The sequence below is a fragment of the Manis pentadactyla genome, chromosome 14 (assembly GCF_030020395.1).
Source record: "Manis pentadactyla isolate mManPen7 chromosome 14, mManPen7.hap1, whole genome shotgun sequence".
Classification (NCBI taxonomy): Eukaryota; Metazoa; Chordata; class Mammalia; order Pholidota; family Manidae; genus Manis; species Manis pentadactyla.
Genome location: NC_080032.1, coordinates 90030617 through 90045046, shown reverse-complemented (window position 1 = coordinate 90045046; position 14430 = coordinate 90030617). Strand labels below are relative to the sequence as shown.

At 48.9% G+C, this 14430-nt stretch overlaps 1 protein-coding gene across 2 annotated transcripts in view; it reads left to right on the top strand.

The window, feature by feature from the left end:
• The window catches only part of NELL2 (neural EGFL like 2), a 265794-nt gene that overhangs the window by 129696 nt on the left and 121668 nt on the right, over positions 1-14430 (top strand). For both annotated transcript variants that reach the window (XM_036889431.2, XM_036889429.2), the window contains exon 13: positions 9885-10010. In XM_036889431.2, coding sequence (XP_036745326.2) covers positions 9885-10010 — 126 coding nt within the window. The remainder of the gene's footprint in view (positions 1-9884; positions 10011-14430) is intronic.

Here is a 14430-nt window from a genome sequence, read left to right as displayed (position 1 = left end):
AAAGATAGGGACCAGCCTGTTGAGGAACAGTGGGTTGAACGGAGTGCTTTTCCTCTAGATTTGCCAACCACTGACTGACAGCAGTCATCTGGGAAACCTCTAGGCTTTGGACAGCCCTCGGCTGTGGAAAGGGGCTGGAGGTAACTCTCTTCTCCCCAGGCTGCCAGCGTTACTATGAGAATTAACATGTGACGCATCTGCACAGGCGCTGGGGAACAGTGTGTGTGCAGGTGTAAGTGGCAGACGTGTGCGGTGGGCAGCCCTCGCTGGGCTGCACTCGCTTGGCCTGTCACTGCACATCAGCCCCATTTCCTCTCCCTTCCTGTGAAGATTTCAGAGCTGACCCTGCAGACCTCTGACTGCGTTCGCTTGTGCTCAGCAGGTAACTTCTTTACCGCTGATCCACGTGGATCAGGACCTTCCTCACCTCCTGCTGCCGTCACCCACCCCCACCCTTTCTTCATCCTCCCCGTCCTCAGCGGATGGCTAGCCCGCCTCCTGGGAGCAGTGGGTCCGTGTGGGCGCTGAGCTCATCTCTTCTGTCTTTGCGGGAAACCGGCTCCGTCCATCATCCTCCACACCCAGTTTTCAGCTTCCTTCTGTTTGCCCCTTCCTGCCAGCATTTAAATATGCTCAGGTTTCTCCTGGGTCCCACGTGCCCTTCTGGCTTTGGTGTCATTGCCCCTTGTCCCCTTCACAGCCACATTTCTTACAGGTGTGGTCTGTTTTCACTGTTTCCATTTCAGTGTCAGACTCTCTCCTTAACCCTCTTCAGTCTAGAGTTTCCACCTATTATCCCAAGGTCACGGATAACTTCTACGTTGTTAAGTCAGACACCTTTCACCTTTCAGCTTGTATCTTACTTGACCTTTAGGCAGCAGTTAATTCTATTGATCACTCCCTCTTTCAAACACTTACTTACCTGTCTTCATGATACTATATTGTACTGATCAGAGATCAGTGGCAAACGACGGAATCTCTGGTAGTTTAAGCAGAAAGAGATATTGAAGGTTGTTAGGCAGTTCACAATACATGCGGGAGGACCGGTTAGCTGATGTTCGGCCCAGACCAGCCCTGCCCCACGTGCCAGCTCAGTGCCTCCGCCTGCCGGTGTCAGCAGCACAGCTCACGCAGGCATTGCGTGCTCATCACCGGCGCCCAGGCCTGGGCTCAGAAGCCCCGCACTGCCGCCCCCCGTGCTGAGCGCCCCTCCAGCTACTCAGAAGACCGGCTCCCTTTCTGAGTCACGGGCTCTCTTCCACATCGAAGCTTTTGCACGAGTGCCCCGGTGGCGGTCCTGGGTTACAGGCCTGCACACTGGCTGTCCCGAGCACTGGGGTGACTTCTGTCTTGGGGAGGTAGGGGTTGCCCCACGTGAAGAGGGGGTGACAGCCAACTGCCATTCTGCCGCTCGCCTGCCTCCCGCACGCGCCTGGCGCTGCTGCTCCTTCTCCGAGCAGTGCTCCTCTGTCACCTTTCTTCACTTGCCCCTCCAGTGATGGCACCCCAGGGCTCCATCTGAAGTTTCTCTTCTTTCTGCCCCTCTCCCTGGGCGATGTGTCTCACACATGCTCTGCTTAGCATCTCCTTGCAGGGCTCCCCATCCTGGGCTCCAGCGCACGTCTTGCTGCCTCTTGGACTTTCTCCTCTGATATGTCATAAGCATCTCAAATTCAACACATCCAAAGCCACACTTCTCTGTCACCCAAGGGCACTCCCCCAGTTCCCTCCAGTACAGAGCCACCCAGTTAAAAAAGGAGACATTATCCCTGAGAGCTTCCCTCCTCCATCTGCAGGCATCCAGGCATCTGGTCAGTCCCGGAGTGCAGTCAGGGTTAGAGCCTAACGCATACCCTAACCCACCCTGTTCTCTCCATACTCTGCCAGGACACACCGTCCCAGACAGGAACCCAAACAAGGTAAGCTTCTCCCTGCTTCTGGACTTTCCCTTCTGTAACCCATGCTCTTATCCATCCTTGCAGGAAAAAGAGCTTGCTTAGCAACTGATGTCATCTCATTCCCCTGCTTAACACCCTTCAGAGGAGAAGCACACACCACCCGCGATGCATTGTGCTTCCGTGAGCTCAGAGCGTTTGTGGGAGGTTGCACAAGAAATTGCTAACAGAGGTTGTCTCGGGGATTAGGAGAGGGGAACTGAGTGGCCGAGGGTCAGACTTACTATATTGTGCACTCCACTGTATCTTTACATTTTATACTATCTGCACATGGGATACATTAAAAATTAATTTAAAAGCTTTTCATGGGTTACCACTGATCACAGGGTAACATCCAATGGTTTCACGTGGCTTGTAGGAGCTCTGCATGAAATAGCGCCTGCTGACTTCACTGGCCACACTGACTTGTTTTCTTGGACCGTATCAACTCCTCTTGCCTGCAGCATTTGCACAAAATGCCCTTGCTTGAAAAGCCCTCCTCTTTGCCACTTCACTTGGCCAGCTTGTGTCTCCTTCGGTCCTGTGCTCAGGTGTCACATCCCCCTGGAGGCATTGCCTTGCCTGGGAGACTGGATTTGGAGCCCTTGCTCTTTTTCCCAGGTGGCACTGTTCTTATAAAACTCTCATAACATTTAAAAAAATCATTATTTGTCTCTCGTCAGATAGACCATAAGCTCTGCAAAGACAGATACTATGCCTGTCTTGATCAAGGCTGGGCCTTTGGTGTCAAGGCTAATTCCTTGATATGATAGAAATTCAACAAATATTACTTACATGGATCAACTAGTCATGCCTTTGCTTCCTCTGCCCCTTAGTGTTCCAGATTATCTTATCTTTCCCCGTAGGTATTAGCTTATGATCCACTCTCCACCCTGTCTCAAAGTTTTCCTACTACATATCTCCCTCTCTCTCCCTCCCCATGTATATATAGCTTTAATTCAGGAATCCCAAAGTTAGGAAAAATATATTCTACAGAGTAGCAAGAAAACTGATATAATGCTGGAGCTGTTGCTCTTGAAGAATGTGTCATACAGTTTACAGTGAATGAATTTTAAAAAATGAAAGAAGGAAATGTATGGCTATCATTCTGAGATGTTGAAAAATCATGTCCATTAGCATATGAAAGATATCATTTTTAATACATAAAAAGTAATACTTGGTAAACAAGCTCATTAATATCACTGACTTTAAAACATGATTGCTGGCAGTTCTCTTAAATGTTAGTCTGTTTGTAAATGACATTTTTCATTTATTCTTTACTGATTTTTCCACTGAGCAGCCTATTTATACTTACAAATTTTTTATTTTTAAAAATGCTCTTATCTTCCCAAATGTTACTCTCAAGTTTCTTTCCAGATTCGCATTTCTCAGGACCTGTCTCCTCCCTGGTTTGCGAATTACCAGGCTTCTCCTTGGTCTACTTTGCTGAGCCAGTTTCTCACAGCTGGTGGGCAGAGACTTAGCAACAGCCCCTAACGATTTGCATTTTTCTTCAATATGTGGAGTCCTTGCCATTGAGCTGCATAACTTTATGATTTTATTGGCTGAGCAAGAAGGCATTAGTGTTCATTAACATGCTAATATAATCCTTTTACGGGACAAAATGGAGATAATCGCTGCAACCTAGAAGTGCACCAGACTTTTAAAACACAGCATCAGTGACACACAGGGCGTGCGCCGGGGCTGCTGGGCTGTGGTGCCAGCACACAGCAGGGGGGCAGCATGGCCCAGCGCCCGCTGCTCTGAAGTTAGCCTGGGGACTTAGTTGTTAGGCCAAAGGGAACCTTAATTTCGGGTCCTGGGGTTTGGAAACAGTGTTTCTGTTATGATTGCCACTCATTAACTGTGTAAATTTGTGCCTGGGGAATCTTTCAAAAACACAAATCTGATTCAATTATTCCTCTCCCAAAGCTTTTTCCATTCCATATAGGATGAGGTCCACATTTTCTGATGTGCTCACAAAGGTTTCATGACCCCATCCTTTCCACACCTGTGTCTCTGGCCGCTCTGTGCCTCCATTTCTTTAGCTAGAAGTAACTGCGGTTGAGTTAGATGGTTTCTAAAACTCCTTTGAGGTCTGAAAGTCTGTGATTCTGAATAATTACAAAGCCTCTGCTTGCAGATAGGATAAAAAGGAATTTATAAATTTACAAATTCCTGTTTCTAAAATAAGGCAGCTTGAATTATCCCAGAGCAAGAGAACTTGTTCAAGTAGCAGACGCACAGTTTTCTTCCGCTTCTTGAATCTGGTGAAGGATGAGTGTGTGCTACAAAATCCTGCAGAATTGTGTTCTGCCCGTTAGAACTGTGAGGTGTGGAGGCTGGTGATGCCTTAGAGACCTCCGGCCCTTATTTTTATAGATGATGAAACTAAGGTTCAGAGAGAGGAGATGCCTGTCAGGTTTCTCCTAGAACCAAAGCCTAGAATGCAGGCTTGTTCATCCCCACCACGGTGTTCTCCCGCGGTGCGAACTGACAGCTCACTGTCGGTGGGAAAAGCCCAAGTGCCCCGAATGCCTGGGCAGAGCCCTGGGAAGACAAGGGTCCACTCTGCCCAGTCTAGCTGCGGTCAGACAATTGTGAACAAGGATTCCTGTCCTCTCTCCTTCCAGATGAAAAGGGTTCAGAGTCATTCATGAAGGCCAGCCGTTGTTCTAGAACAGTTTGTACCCTTTTGAATCTTATATTCCAATAGAAAAGATAACAGATATTACTAACAATTTAATAGAGTACTTTCAGACACTCATAAGCAATATGGAGAAACAGGGGTGGGAGTTACTTCAGATTTGGTAGCCGCCTCAGTTTCAGACTGTCATTAGTTCATGAACATCCTCACTGGCTTGTACCTCTCTTATCAAGTCCGCAGTCACACCAGCTTACCACCTCCCGTGAGATTTATTTTTGGATGCCACCTTCCCACCCCCTCCTTCTAGATGCTTTAATATCTTTATGTCACAGCCAAGAGGGTCCCTTTCTCCCGTCGGGCATTTTGTACATTCACAAGGTGTGTCCAGTCCGGAGCTCTAGTTCCCTTTTTGGCCGCACAAACTCCAATCCAGCGGAAAATCCATTGTCCCCCAGCCTTTTGCTTCCCACTGCTGGCACTGCCTACGCCAGACTTGAATCTCCACTGTGCTCCTGCTCACCTTTGAACATCTCTGTCGGGCAGGGAACTTCTGTGGCAGCACCGCCAGCTTTGTGCCAGTCTGTCACGTCAAACCTACCCCCACATCCACCTCATGCTGTGCCACGGCACGAGTGCCCCGTCGCCCTGCCCGTAGTCTCTGCCTCCCCTCAATGCCTGTCCTCATAGTGAGTGCTTGCTTTACTTTGGGGGCATGTGGGGGGCTCTTAACATATAGGATCACATGGTGTTATCCGTTCAAGTACATCCTGGCTTCTTGGTTTCCTTACTACTCCGGTTGGGCAAGGGGAGAGTTATAAAATCGTTTCACCAAATATAAATTCCCAAATGTGCTGCATTAATAGGTACTCAGGACAAATAAGACCTATGTTAAAAAAAAAAGCTGGTGGCCCCCTACTGAATGCACATTGTGTATGTTCCTGTTGCATAGTGCGCATCTGCTAACAGCATCACTTAAGTGGTAAAGAACCCACTGAAATTTGTCTTTGTTTCCTTTTCATTTACTCACTTTTTCATTTTTCATTTGTTGTCTTTTCATTTACTCACGTACATAGTGAATTTTAAGGAGGGGTTCATGGAAGAATAGTAACAAATGGCCCTGAAACTTATTTGGACATGTAACACCCCATTTCCAAGGCACCGTGAACCTCCGTTGGAGGCATTAGTTTGTAAAGTGCCTTCTGAAAGCACAGAAGGGTCCTGACGGGGGTGAAGACGTTGCCCATTCCTCAGTGGAAGTCTCTAAGGCAGGGCTAGGCTTTTGCTCTCTGGTAATAAGTTTTGGAAGGGATGTGAAAAGCCACATGGTCCAGGAAGGCATCCTTTGTGTGACTCTGCAGCATGTCCAGCCCCTGTTGGAATGCTTCTGCTGGGCAGGATGCTGTTTTCAGAGGCAGCTCTCTGCTTAATTGAAAGCCACGCCGACACCTCCGTCCTGGCCCCATCTGCCTGTGGCCGGGGCTCCACCCCAGGGGCTGTCACAGGCCTGAGAGTGCGGGGAGGGGACCTGGGCATAGGGAGCCTTCAGCAGGTGGGTGGAGAGTTGAACTGAGTCGTGAGAATTTGACGTTAAGTTTTTGAATGGGGATTCAGAATGAAAACACACCCTGGACTAACTTTGCACGTGGTCTTCCACCAGGTTCCTCTGAGTTGTGCTGTTTTTGTGCCCATGAGTGTCTGCACGTGGAAATGGAAATGGCTTTTCTGTAGCTTTGCAGTTATAGTATGTAAACGAGACTCTTCCTTTTCTGAATATGGAAAATGAGAAATGTAAAAAGGTGATTGGCAGGTCAGCGCATGGTGTCGGGGTGATGGTTTTGGTACTGGGTGTGTTCCTTTCGCACGGCAGCTCCGGGAAGTAGGCCGGATGCGTCATAGCTCTTGGTCATTAATCCAGCATGTGATCCACGTTGTTCAAGTTCCTAAAAGGCTCCACATTAAATAAGCTTCTTGTTTCTGCTTTATGACATGACATTGTGTTTTCTCAGATGACGTGAAAGCTTAAAAGGGGAACATGTACAAAAGAAAATTGGGTGGGCTGATGACACCAGCAGTCGGCGATGTAGACCAAGCTACAGGCAGCTGGTAGAGACAGTATTTAGAAGGCCAACTTACCTTTCACAAAGCTTCCTTATTTGTCTTATAAACCAGATTATCTAATAACTGTGGCTGCACATAAGGTCTCATGAACAGAAATCACCCTAATTCACCATCTCTTCTCCCCGTTTCTTGCCAGGGAGCACTAGCCCTCTCGGAGTTCCTACTCCTTAGGTGTTCTTGGGAGGGCCTGGGTGCACCTGCCGGCTCGGGAAGCTCTGCCTGCCGGGGCGGCCGCCTCCCCCAGGTCGCTGTTTGGAGGGAGGCGTGTTCCAGTCATCGATGCCCCAGCTGCGCTCCGTCACAGTCTGGGCATCGAAGCTGCTTTCTGGCCCACCAGGAGCAATGGTCTCTCCCTGGGAACCACCCTCCTGTGGAGGGGATGGCACAACGCAGGCGGCCGCTCTTCCCTCCCACAGCCAGGATGTCTCCGTCCCCATGTGTTTGTTACTGTGGCTTTCTTGTCCTGAAAGGCAGGATCTCACGGCCTTGTGTGCGTGGGCTGCGTGGCCGCCATCCCTCCGGCTGGGGAGCTTATGCCTGGGCGCCCTGCGACTGCCTTCAGTAACTTCGCTTCTCCACGGCACCTGCTCAGGGGGGATGGGCTCAAGTCCAGGGATCCCGTGTGATCCCTGCTCTAATCTCAAGACCTCGGGAGCAAATGAGTTTTCATCGCAGCCCTCAGGGCATTTAGAGTTTGATTTCCGACTCAGCATTTAGCAGTAGCATGGTGTCACGAGAAGATGTTAGACTAGAAGTTAGAGATGCTGAGAGCCCCTCTTAGGTCTTCCTTGAACCAACCTTGAAGCATTTATTCATTCTTTCTGTAGCATTTATTGACCCTGTGGGGAAAATGGAAGTTTCTGAGGGCAGAATCCTCACCTGACACTAAACTACCTGATGATGTAACTGGCATGCTGCTGGGCCGCTGCTCCTGCACCCGGAGGCAATGAGCTGCTGCTGACTGAGTCCCTGTGTAAAGGGCCCTGCCCAGTGCTCTGGGTGGAGGCGGACATGAAGGACGATGGCAGACCTGCAGACTACGGGGTGCAGCGTGATTCCAGTGCTCAAACTACCACCAGGGGTAAAAAGCTGGGTATAAACCCTTTTACCCCAAGAAGGCTCCCTCGTCATTCCTTGGTCTCACTGAGTCCATAGTGAACCTGCCCAGGGCTGAGACCCTCAGGAAAGACAGACCCCATAGTGTCCTGGACACAGTACAAGGTATTGTAGAACAAAAATGAGTTGTATGCTCGGTGATTCTCAACCCTGGCTGTGCGTCAGGCCAGGTCATCTAACCGTGGTGTGCAGGCCAGGTCCGATTCACCACCTGTCTGTTCTTGTCAATAAAGTTTTATTGGAACATGGCAAGGCTACTTCAGTACTTACTGTGTGGCTCCCCTGTTAGAACAACAGGGTCAGAGTTGCAGCAGAGATGCCATGACCCCCAAAGCCCAAAATGTTCACTACTTGGCTCTTCATTGAGGTGTTGCTGATTTCTGCATTGGACTCAGTATGGAGAAGATTGAACAAAAAATCGTTGTCCGTGTCCCACCACAGACAATAAAATCAGAATTGCAGTGGGGGGTTGTGAGTTGGCCCAGGAACCAATGTTTTGAAAACATCCCAGTCAAATAAAATGTGCAGCCAGAGTTAAGAAACATGAATAGACGATCGCTACTCTTGAAGAGCATATATGGCTTACTGGGGAGAAGCTTACAAAAATTAGTAAAGCTACGGTGGTGACTCTAGAGTGGAAACATTACAGAGTTCCCGGGGAACAGGCAGTGCTTTACTGGGGGTTTTCACAGAGAGACACTCACACAGACTGTCGAGGCACAAACCACAGGTAGACAAGACCCCCTGGGGTGGTCATGGGGAGAGGAAGGGTAGATGGAACAGCATATGCGAAGGCACAAGGTGTGGGGGGCACAGTACCCCCCAAGGAAGGACCAGGAGCTCGTGTGGCCACAGCACCTTGAGGGAAGAGCAGTGAGGTCCTACGGTAGAAAGCCCAGAAAATGGGGCCCAAGTGGGAGGGGTTTGTGTGCTCAGAGGTTTGTAATTTATTGAGGTGACTTTCAGTTCAAAGTTGAATAGGAAATTGAGTCTTTCTAGGCCAGCTTTTCCACTGTAAAATAAGTAGCCAGCTCAGAAGATTGCCAAGAGCCCTGTAACCATGAAACACAGGTTCCTGAGGTCATGTCACTTCCTTCCTTTGACCGTCTCCGGACTGTGGACGGGGCTGTGGTTTTATGAACCGTGTGACTCACGTAGCGTTGGGTCGCCTGGCTATCTCCTGTGATTGATCCTTTTCTCAGGAAAATACAAATGAGGACAGTGCTACCGTGAGGGGTCTCCACAGATATTTGAGAAGGCGGACTTCTCTCCTGCTCAGTGCACCGAGGTCCTTAATAAACAGTTATGTAATGAATAGACACCTGTGACATACTTTACCTTCTGTGCAGAGAGGCGCTGTAAAATGAGGACAGCTTTATTGTCAAAATTCATTCTTTCTAGTTAATACTAGTGCCTATTATGGCTTAGAATTTGTAAGTCTTTATGCTTGAAACTTGGCATGTGAATTACTATGGAAATTCTTCAATACGATCTTATCACTTCACAGCTTCTCATTTATACCAGATCTGTTTTGTAACTTCATCCCTGTTCAGACTCTTACTGGGCCAGCTCAGTTTGTGTCTCTAATAAGCTACATGTAATTACTTTCATATCTTTAAGTGAAGTTATTCAAGTTCTGGTGTATATTGAATATTTTATCTACCTCTGACAGGGTCTCCCAAAGCATACAGAAAATTCAGTGAATCAAAAAATAATACATGGTGGGCTCAGTGATTGAACTTTCCGAGGCTCCAAGGGAGCTCAGCCACGCTTTCTGATCGATTCATCCGGCACACGTAGGTAGGGCGCTGGCAGTTTCCCAGTATCCTTAGAATGATGCAGATCGGAGTACACAGACATCTGGGAAACACTGACAGGAGCTGTTGGAAAAGAACTTTCATGGTTTCTGTCATTCGAACATCAGACATTCCTATTAAAGGATGGGCTTTGGGTAATTTAAAAATGCCTTTTAATCAGTCTATTGGCCTGTTCCCACAGAGGAAAATTACAGAGAAACTCTAGAATATTGGCCACTCTGTTGACCTCCATGCCCCACGTTTTCTTCACAGACATCGACGAGTGCGCTGAAGGGCGCCATTACTGCCGCGAGAACACGATGTGCATCAACACCCCGGGGTCCTTCATGTGCGTCTGCAAAACCGGGTACATCAGGATCGACGATTATTCGTGTACAGGTAAACAAGGGCTGTTGGGGAAATGAAGCCTTCCTGTGCTTAGATGTGCTTTTAAGTTTCATTCTGGTTATTGGGAGAAGTGAAGTATGCCTTAAATGCTGCCTTGCAACACAACAAGTCATAAGCAAAAGTTTATCTCCGTGACTGGGTGGTTAATTCTGCATCTGTTCTAAAGAAAGGATGCTCGTCGCTCTGGTGAAGTTCTATGTTCCCTGTTAGGACAGGAGAGAAAAACTGAAGAGCCAAATCCTCAAAACTTGTATGAATTCTATGGTAAATCTGAGTAACAACCCCTAATAATATTTCCTGTATACGACAGTGGATTTTGGGCACAGGAATAATGACATAGACAAGGTGATGGCTTTCAGAAGCAGCTTCCGGAGTGCTGGGACTCGGGAATATGCCGGAGAACACTGAGCACCCTCCCACCTCTGGGAGGCCAGCTGAGGGGCCCTCCTTCACTCATGTGTGTTTGTTGAGGCCACAGGCCCTGCGGGGCCACCCTGAGCCTGCGAAGGGGCGCCCTGAGTGTCAGTAATGCCCGCGCTTGGTCCTGGGGTTAGACGGCCTGCTCCCTTCGTGTTCTGCACAGTCCTACCTATAGAGCGTGAGAGACGTTGGTGCTAGAATAGCTTGAGGACTGAGGAAATGTGGGTGCAAAATAAGACATTCCTTTGGGATCCTTTTTTTTAATAGAAGAAACATAAAAACACCACGTTGGAGCGTGAGTGGGCTTTATTCTGTAGTCCACAGTCAGGTGATCTCTGGCAGACACTCTGTTAGACTCTAAAGGGCCAGCACATATTCCACGTTCCTATAAAGAAAATGTAAGTGTAAATTCTCCCTCTTTGACTCTCTCCATCCCCACTTCAACATCAGCATGGGTACAAAAGCCTGATAAAGGAATTGCGCCTCCTCAGGGGGTTCGCCCGTGGCTGGTGACCGCGAGGCTCCCTGGAAGACCAGGGTAGGACTCACTTTCTCTGACAAAGGTTGGGATTTCTTTGAATTTCACAAGCAAAACCCTAAGTATTTGCAGCAGTAGTCCTTCGGATAGATGCCAGGACGCCTGCAGAGCCTCTGCCCAGATCTGTGGCTGAGCTCTTGCAGCTCTGAATTCGTTTTGCTCCCGCGCCCCTCTTTCCTCTTGAAGAGGCCCTGCTATGTCACCCTCCTGATGCTCACCGCACGGCACCCAGCAGACCCTCAAGCTGACTTACCCATCCGAGAACCAATCCTGGACGCTCTCATTTAAAAAAGAATCCCAGACAATACCTGCTACTTTATAGTCAAGAGCTTTGATCAGTCAAGGAAGCCTCTTCTGCTTTTATAACCCTGTAGCTCCAGCTTGGAAATTATGTATGCCACAGAGGAATTACCTTCCACGGTCGCTGGAATTGCACTTTTTCTTTCAGTTTTAGATAAGTGGTATCTTGGGTTGTATCTTCCCCATGATCATATAGTTTTGGAAGTGGAAGAATTCTTAAAGATAATATAGTCCAGTCTCCTAACTTTTACTAATGGGGAAACAGGTTCTGAGAGGTTTGTTGCCTTTTACTCTGATGATGCAGTTAGTGGGAGGCAGAAGGGTGCCGGAAGATAAGCCTCCTCATCCTTAGTTCATGTATTATTTACTCTTTGTTTAATTTGCAAACATACAAAAAATAAATGAGGGGGGAAGCCTCCTGTTTTATGGAGAAATGTATCATTCAATTTATAATATTCAGTAATTAAACTGCCTTTCTTATAGATTGTTGCAGTTCATTAGCTTTAACTCTAAGAGCAACTGTTTCCCCTACAGACCTTGTAGTAATACCGCGACATCAGAAGCCAGGAGAAGGAAGATAAATCGCTGTTTCTGGGGCCCCTGACTCCCTCGTAGTCACACTGTTGACTCAGTTGCACCGTTTGCACGGGTGAAGCAGCAGTTTATGCCCCTCTAAACTCATAAACTATCTCCCAGTGAGGGTGTTTCTCTCCTAGCTAGTGCTTGGCCGTCTCTCTCCTCACATCCTTTCCTGTTCTGTTGGAGGGAGGCATGGGTGTCCCTGCAAGGAAGGAGAAGAAAGGGTAGTGGGTGGGCGGGCAAGAGGCAAGAAGGAGTGGAGGGAGGCCCGGGGAGAAGGGACAGAGGGCAAAGGGGGAGGGAGGGGAAGACACGAAGGGCGTGGGTCCTGTGAGCCAAGGCATCGGCAGCCCATTTGTCCAGGTTTCTGATTGCAGCAATGACCTACTTTTTATGCATAACAGAGTTTCTTGATTATTTATCTGGACTAATGGCTTTCTTGATTTATTCATGTAAGTAATAAAGTGGGTCTTACTGGGCATCTCTTCTTGAAACTGGTCCTGTGCAATAATCAAAAAGTAAAATATCTCTAGAAACAAAGATAGAGTTAAGAATTTTGGAATTATGAAAGGATAAAGATATGAGAGAAAAGACCTTCCTTTCAGACCCCCTGAGATGTCTCTCTGCTCTGACTATCACAGTTAAAGCAGCAGAGTTCTGATTCTCTGGTGTGGAGCTCGGGACCGTCCCAGCGCTGTGCTGCCAGGCAGAGTGGGAGCAGGTGCCGGAGTGGGAGGGGAGGCCGGCGCAGCGGGGAGAGGGCCTCGGCCGGCTGGAGAGGGAAGCGGGTCCCTAGGCTGCCCGGCAGGGCTGTGTCGCCCACCCACCCGGGGGCTGCCTGGCAGTGTCTGAGGCCCTGTGGTCTGTCACCGCTGGGGGAGAAGGGCCGCTAGTGTCACCGGGCAGGCAGAGCCGGGGCTGCCGCTGAGCACCCTGGAGCCGCGTAATTGGACTAGCTGTCCTCTTAAAGGAATTCTAATTTTTTGGGACCCTTCCAGTTGGGAGCTTTTCTCTGCTTACTTCCCAACCAAGTTTGACCTTCGTCCCGCACAGGCCATCGGTAAGAGGCAGCCCCACCACAAAGGGCTCTGCCCCAGGGTGTCAGCTGGGAGCTCTGTGTGGGGGTCCCCTGGGCAAAACTGCACGATGCCCACTTTCTTCCTAACTTCCCCTTTGCTCTTCAGCTCTCCTGCAGGCCCCGTACAGTGAGGCCTTCTCCCACTTCGTATGGTGCCCGACGTCCTCTTTTTGGACTTTGGTCACAGAAGGGACCTCGTCTCAGGGAGGCCCACTCTCCCCCACGCTGCCCCCTCTCCTTTCTCTTACTGAGCATCTGCTCTCAGCTTGACGTCGGGGAGGGCTCTCCAGTGGCGGATGTGCGGGGGCAGCAGGGGGCAGAGGAGATGTCATAGGGCCCCTTCAGTGACACCTGATGCCTGCTCAGCACGCCTGCTGTGGACCCGGCCATGGCTGACGCTCCAGGGCCCTCTGAGCTGGTTCTGGTCCGTGTCACGTGCCACGGGAGGTCCCCACCGTGTCCCAGCACAAAGAACTCCACCAGATCCTCGATTTTTGTTGTTGAAAAAAGAACCTCCGCTGGTGTTCCCCACGGAGTCCCCCTTCTGGAAGGACTTAACTTTCTATAGCCTTAAACACTCCAGGTGCTTAGTTTATGGTCTTTTTGTTTCAGTCGCTCCCTTTTCTCTAACACGGTCATGCTGGGCTTTTTATCGTCACCATCAGGCGTGTTCAGTTTGATGATGGTGTAGAAAGACTTGTGAATTTTATGATGTTTTATGATGACAATTAAGTTTTCTCCACATCTTTCTTCTTTACCATTGGTTTCCTAGCATTTTAAAGAGTCTTGGATACTATTGTCATGCACGAAAGGTTGCATCAGAGGCCAAGATGCTGAGTCTGTTGTAGCTCCTGTGCGGCGCTTCCCCAAACAGCCGCCCCTGTGTTCGGTGCTTTAAGGCCCCATCAAACTGTACTAGACCAAGTTATTGACCTAAAATGCTTGAAGGGAGGAGACTTTGGAAGGGCAGGAATAACATCATTCCTTATTATTCTGCATTCTTCTAAAAAGAGTTTAAGTTAAGGTAGGTAATTTATTGTATGGCAGAACAATAACTTTATTAGCAGTTATTTAAAAATAGCTCTGGGTGGATATATCAAAACTGCAAGTACACAGGAAGATGATTCATTGTGTGTGTACTATGGTAATTGCTGGCATATAGATGATAAATGCTGGCATATAGATGGTAAATGCTGGTATATAGAAAGGAAGAGCACTGTGGACAGTGGCAGAGGAAGTAGGGGCCACAGGAAATCCAGATCAGAACAGTGATCAGGAACAGGAGGTGAAAATACGCCTATCAGCATTCTCAGAGGAATCCCAAGCGAGCGAGGTTGTCCCCGCTAGCGCCGTAGCACTTCCTCTTCAGCAAGACGCCTGGCACAGGAGCCGGAGCACATGGCAGTCACTGTTGCCACTATGAGGAGCACACAAGGTGCCCTCTGGAGGTGCCCTGGGACCCTGTCAACTGGGCCCTTGGTCTCGTTACTTTTCAG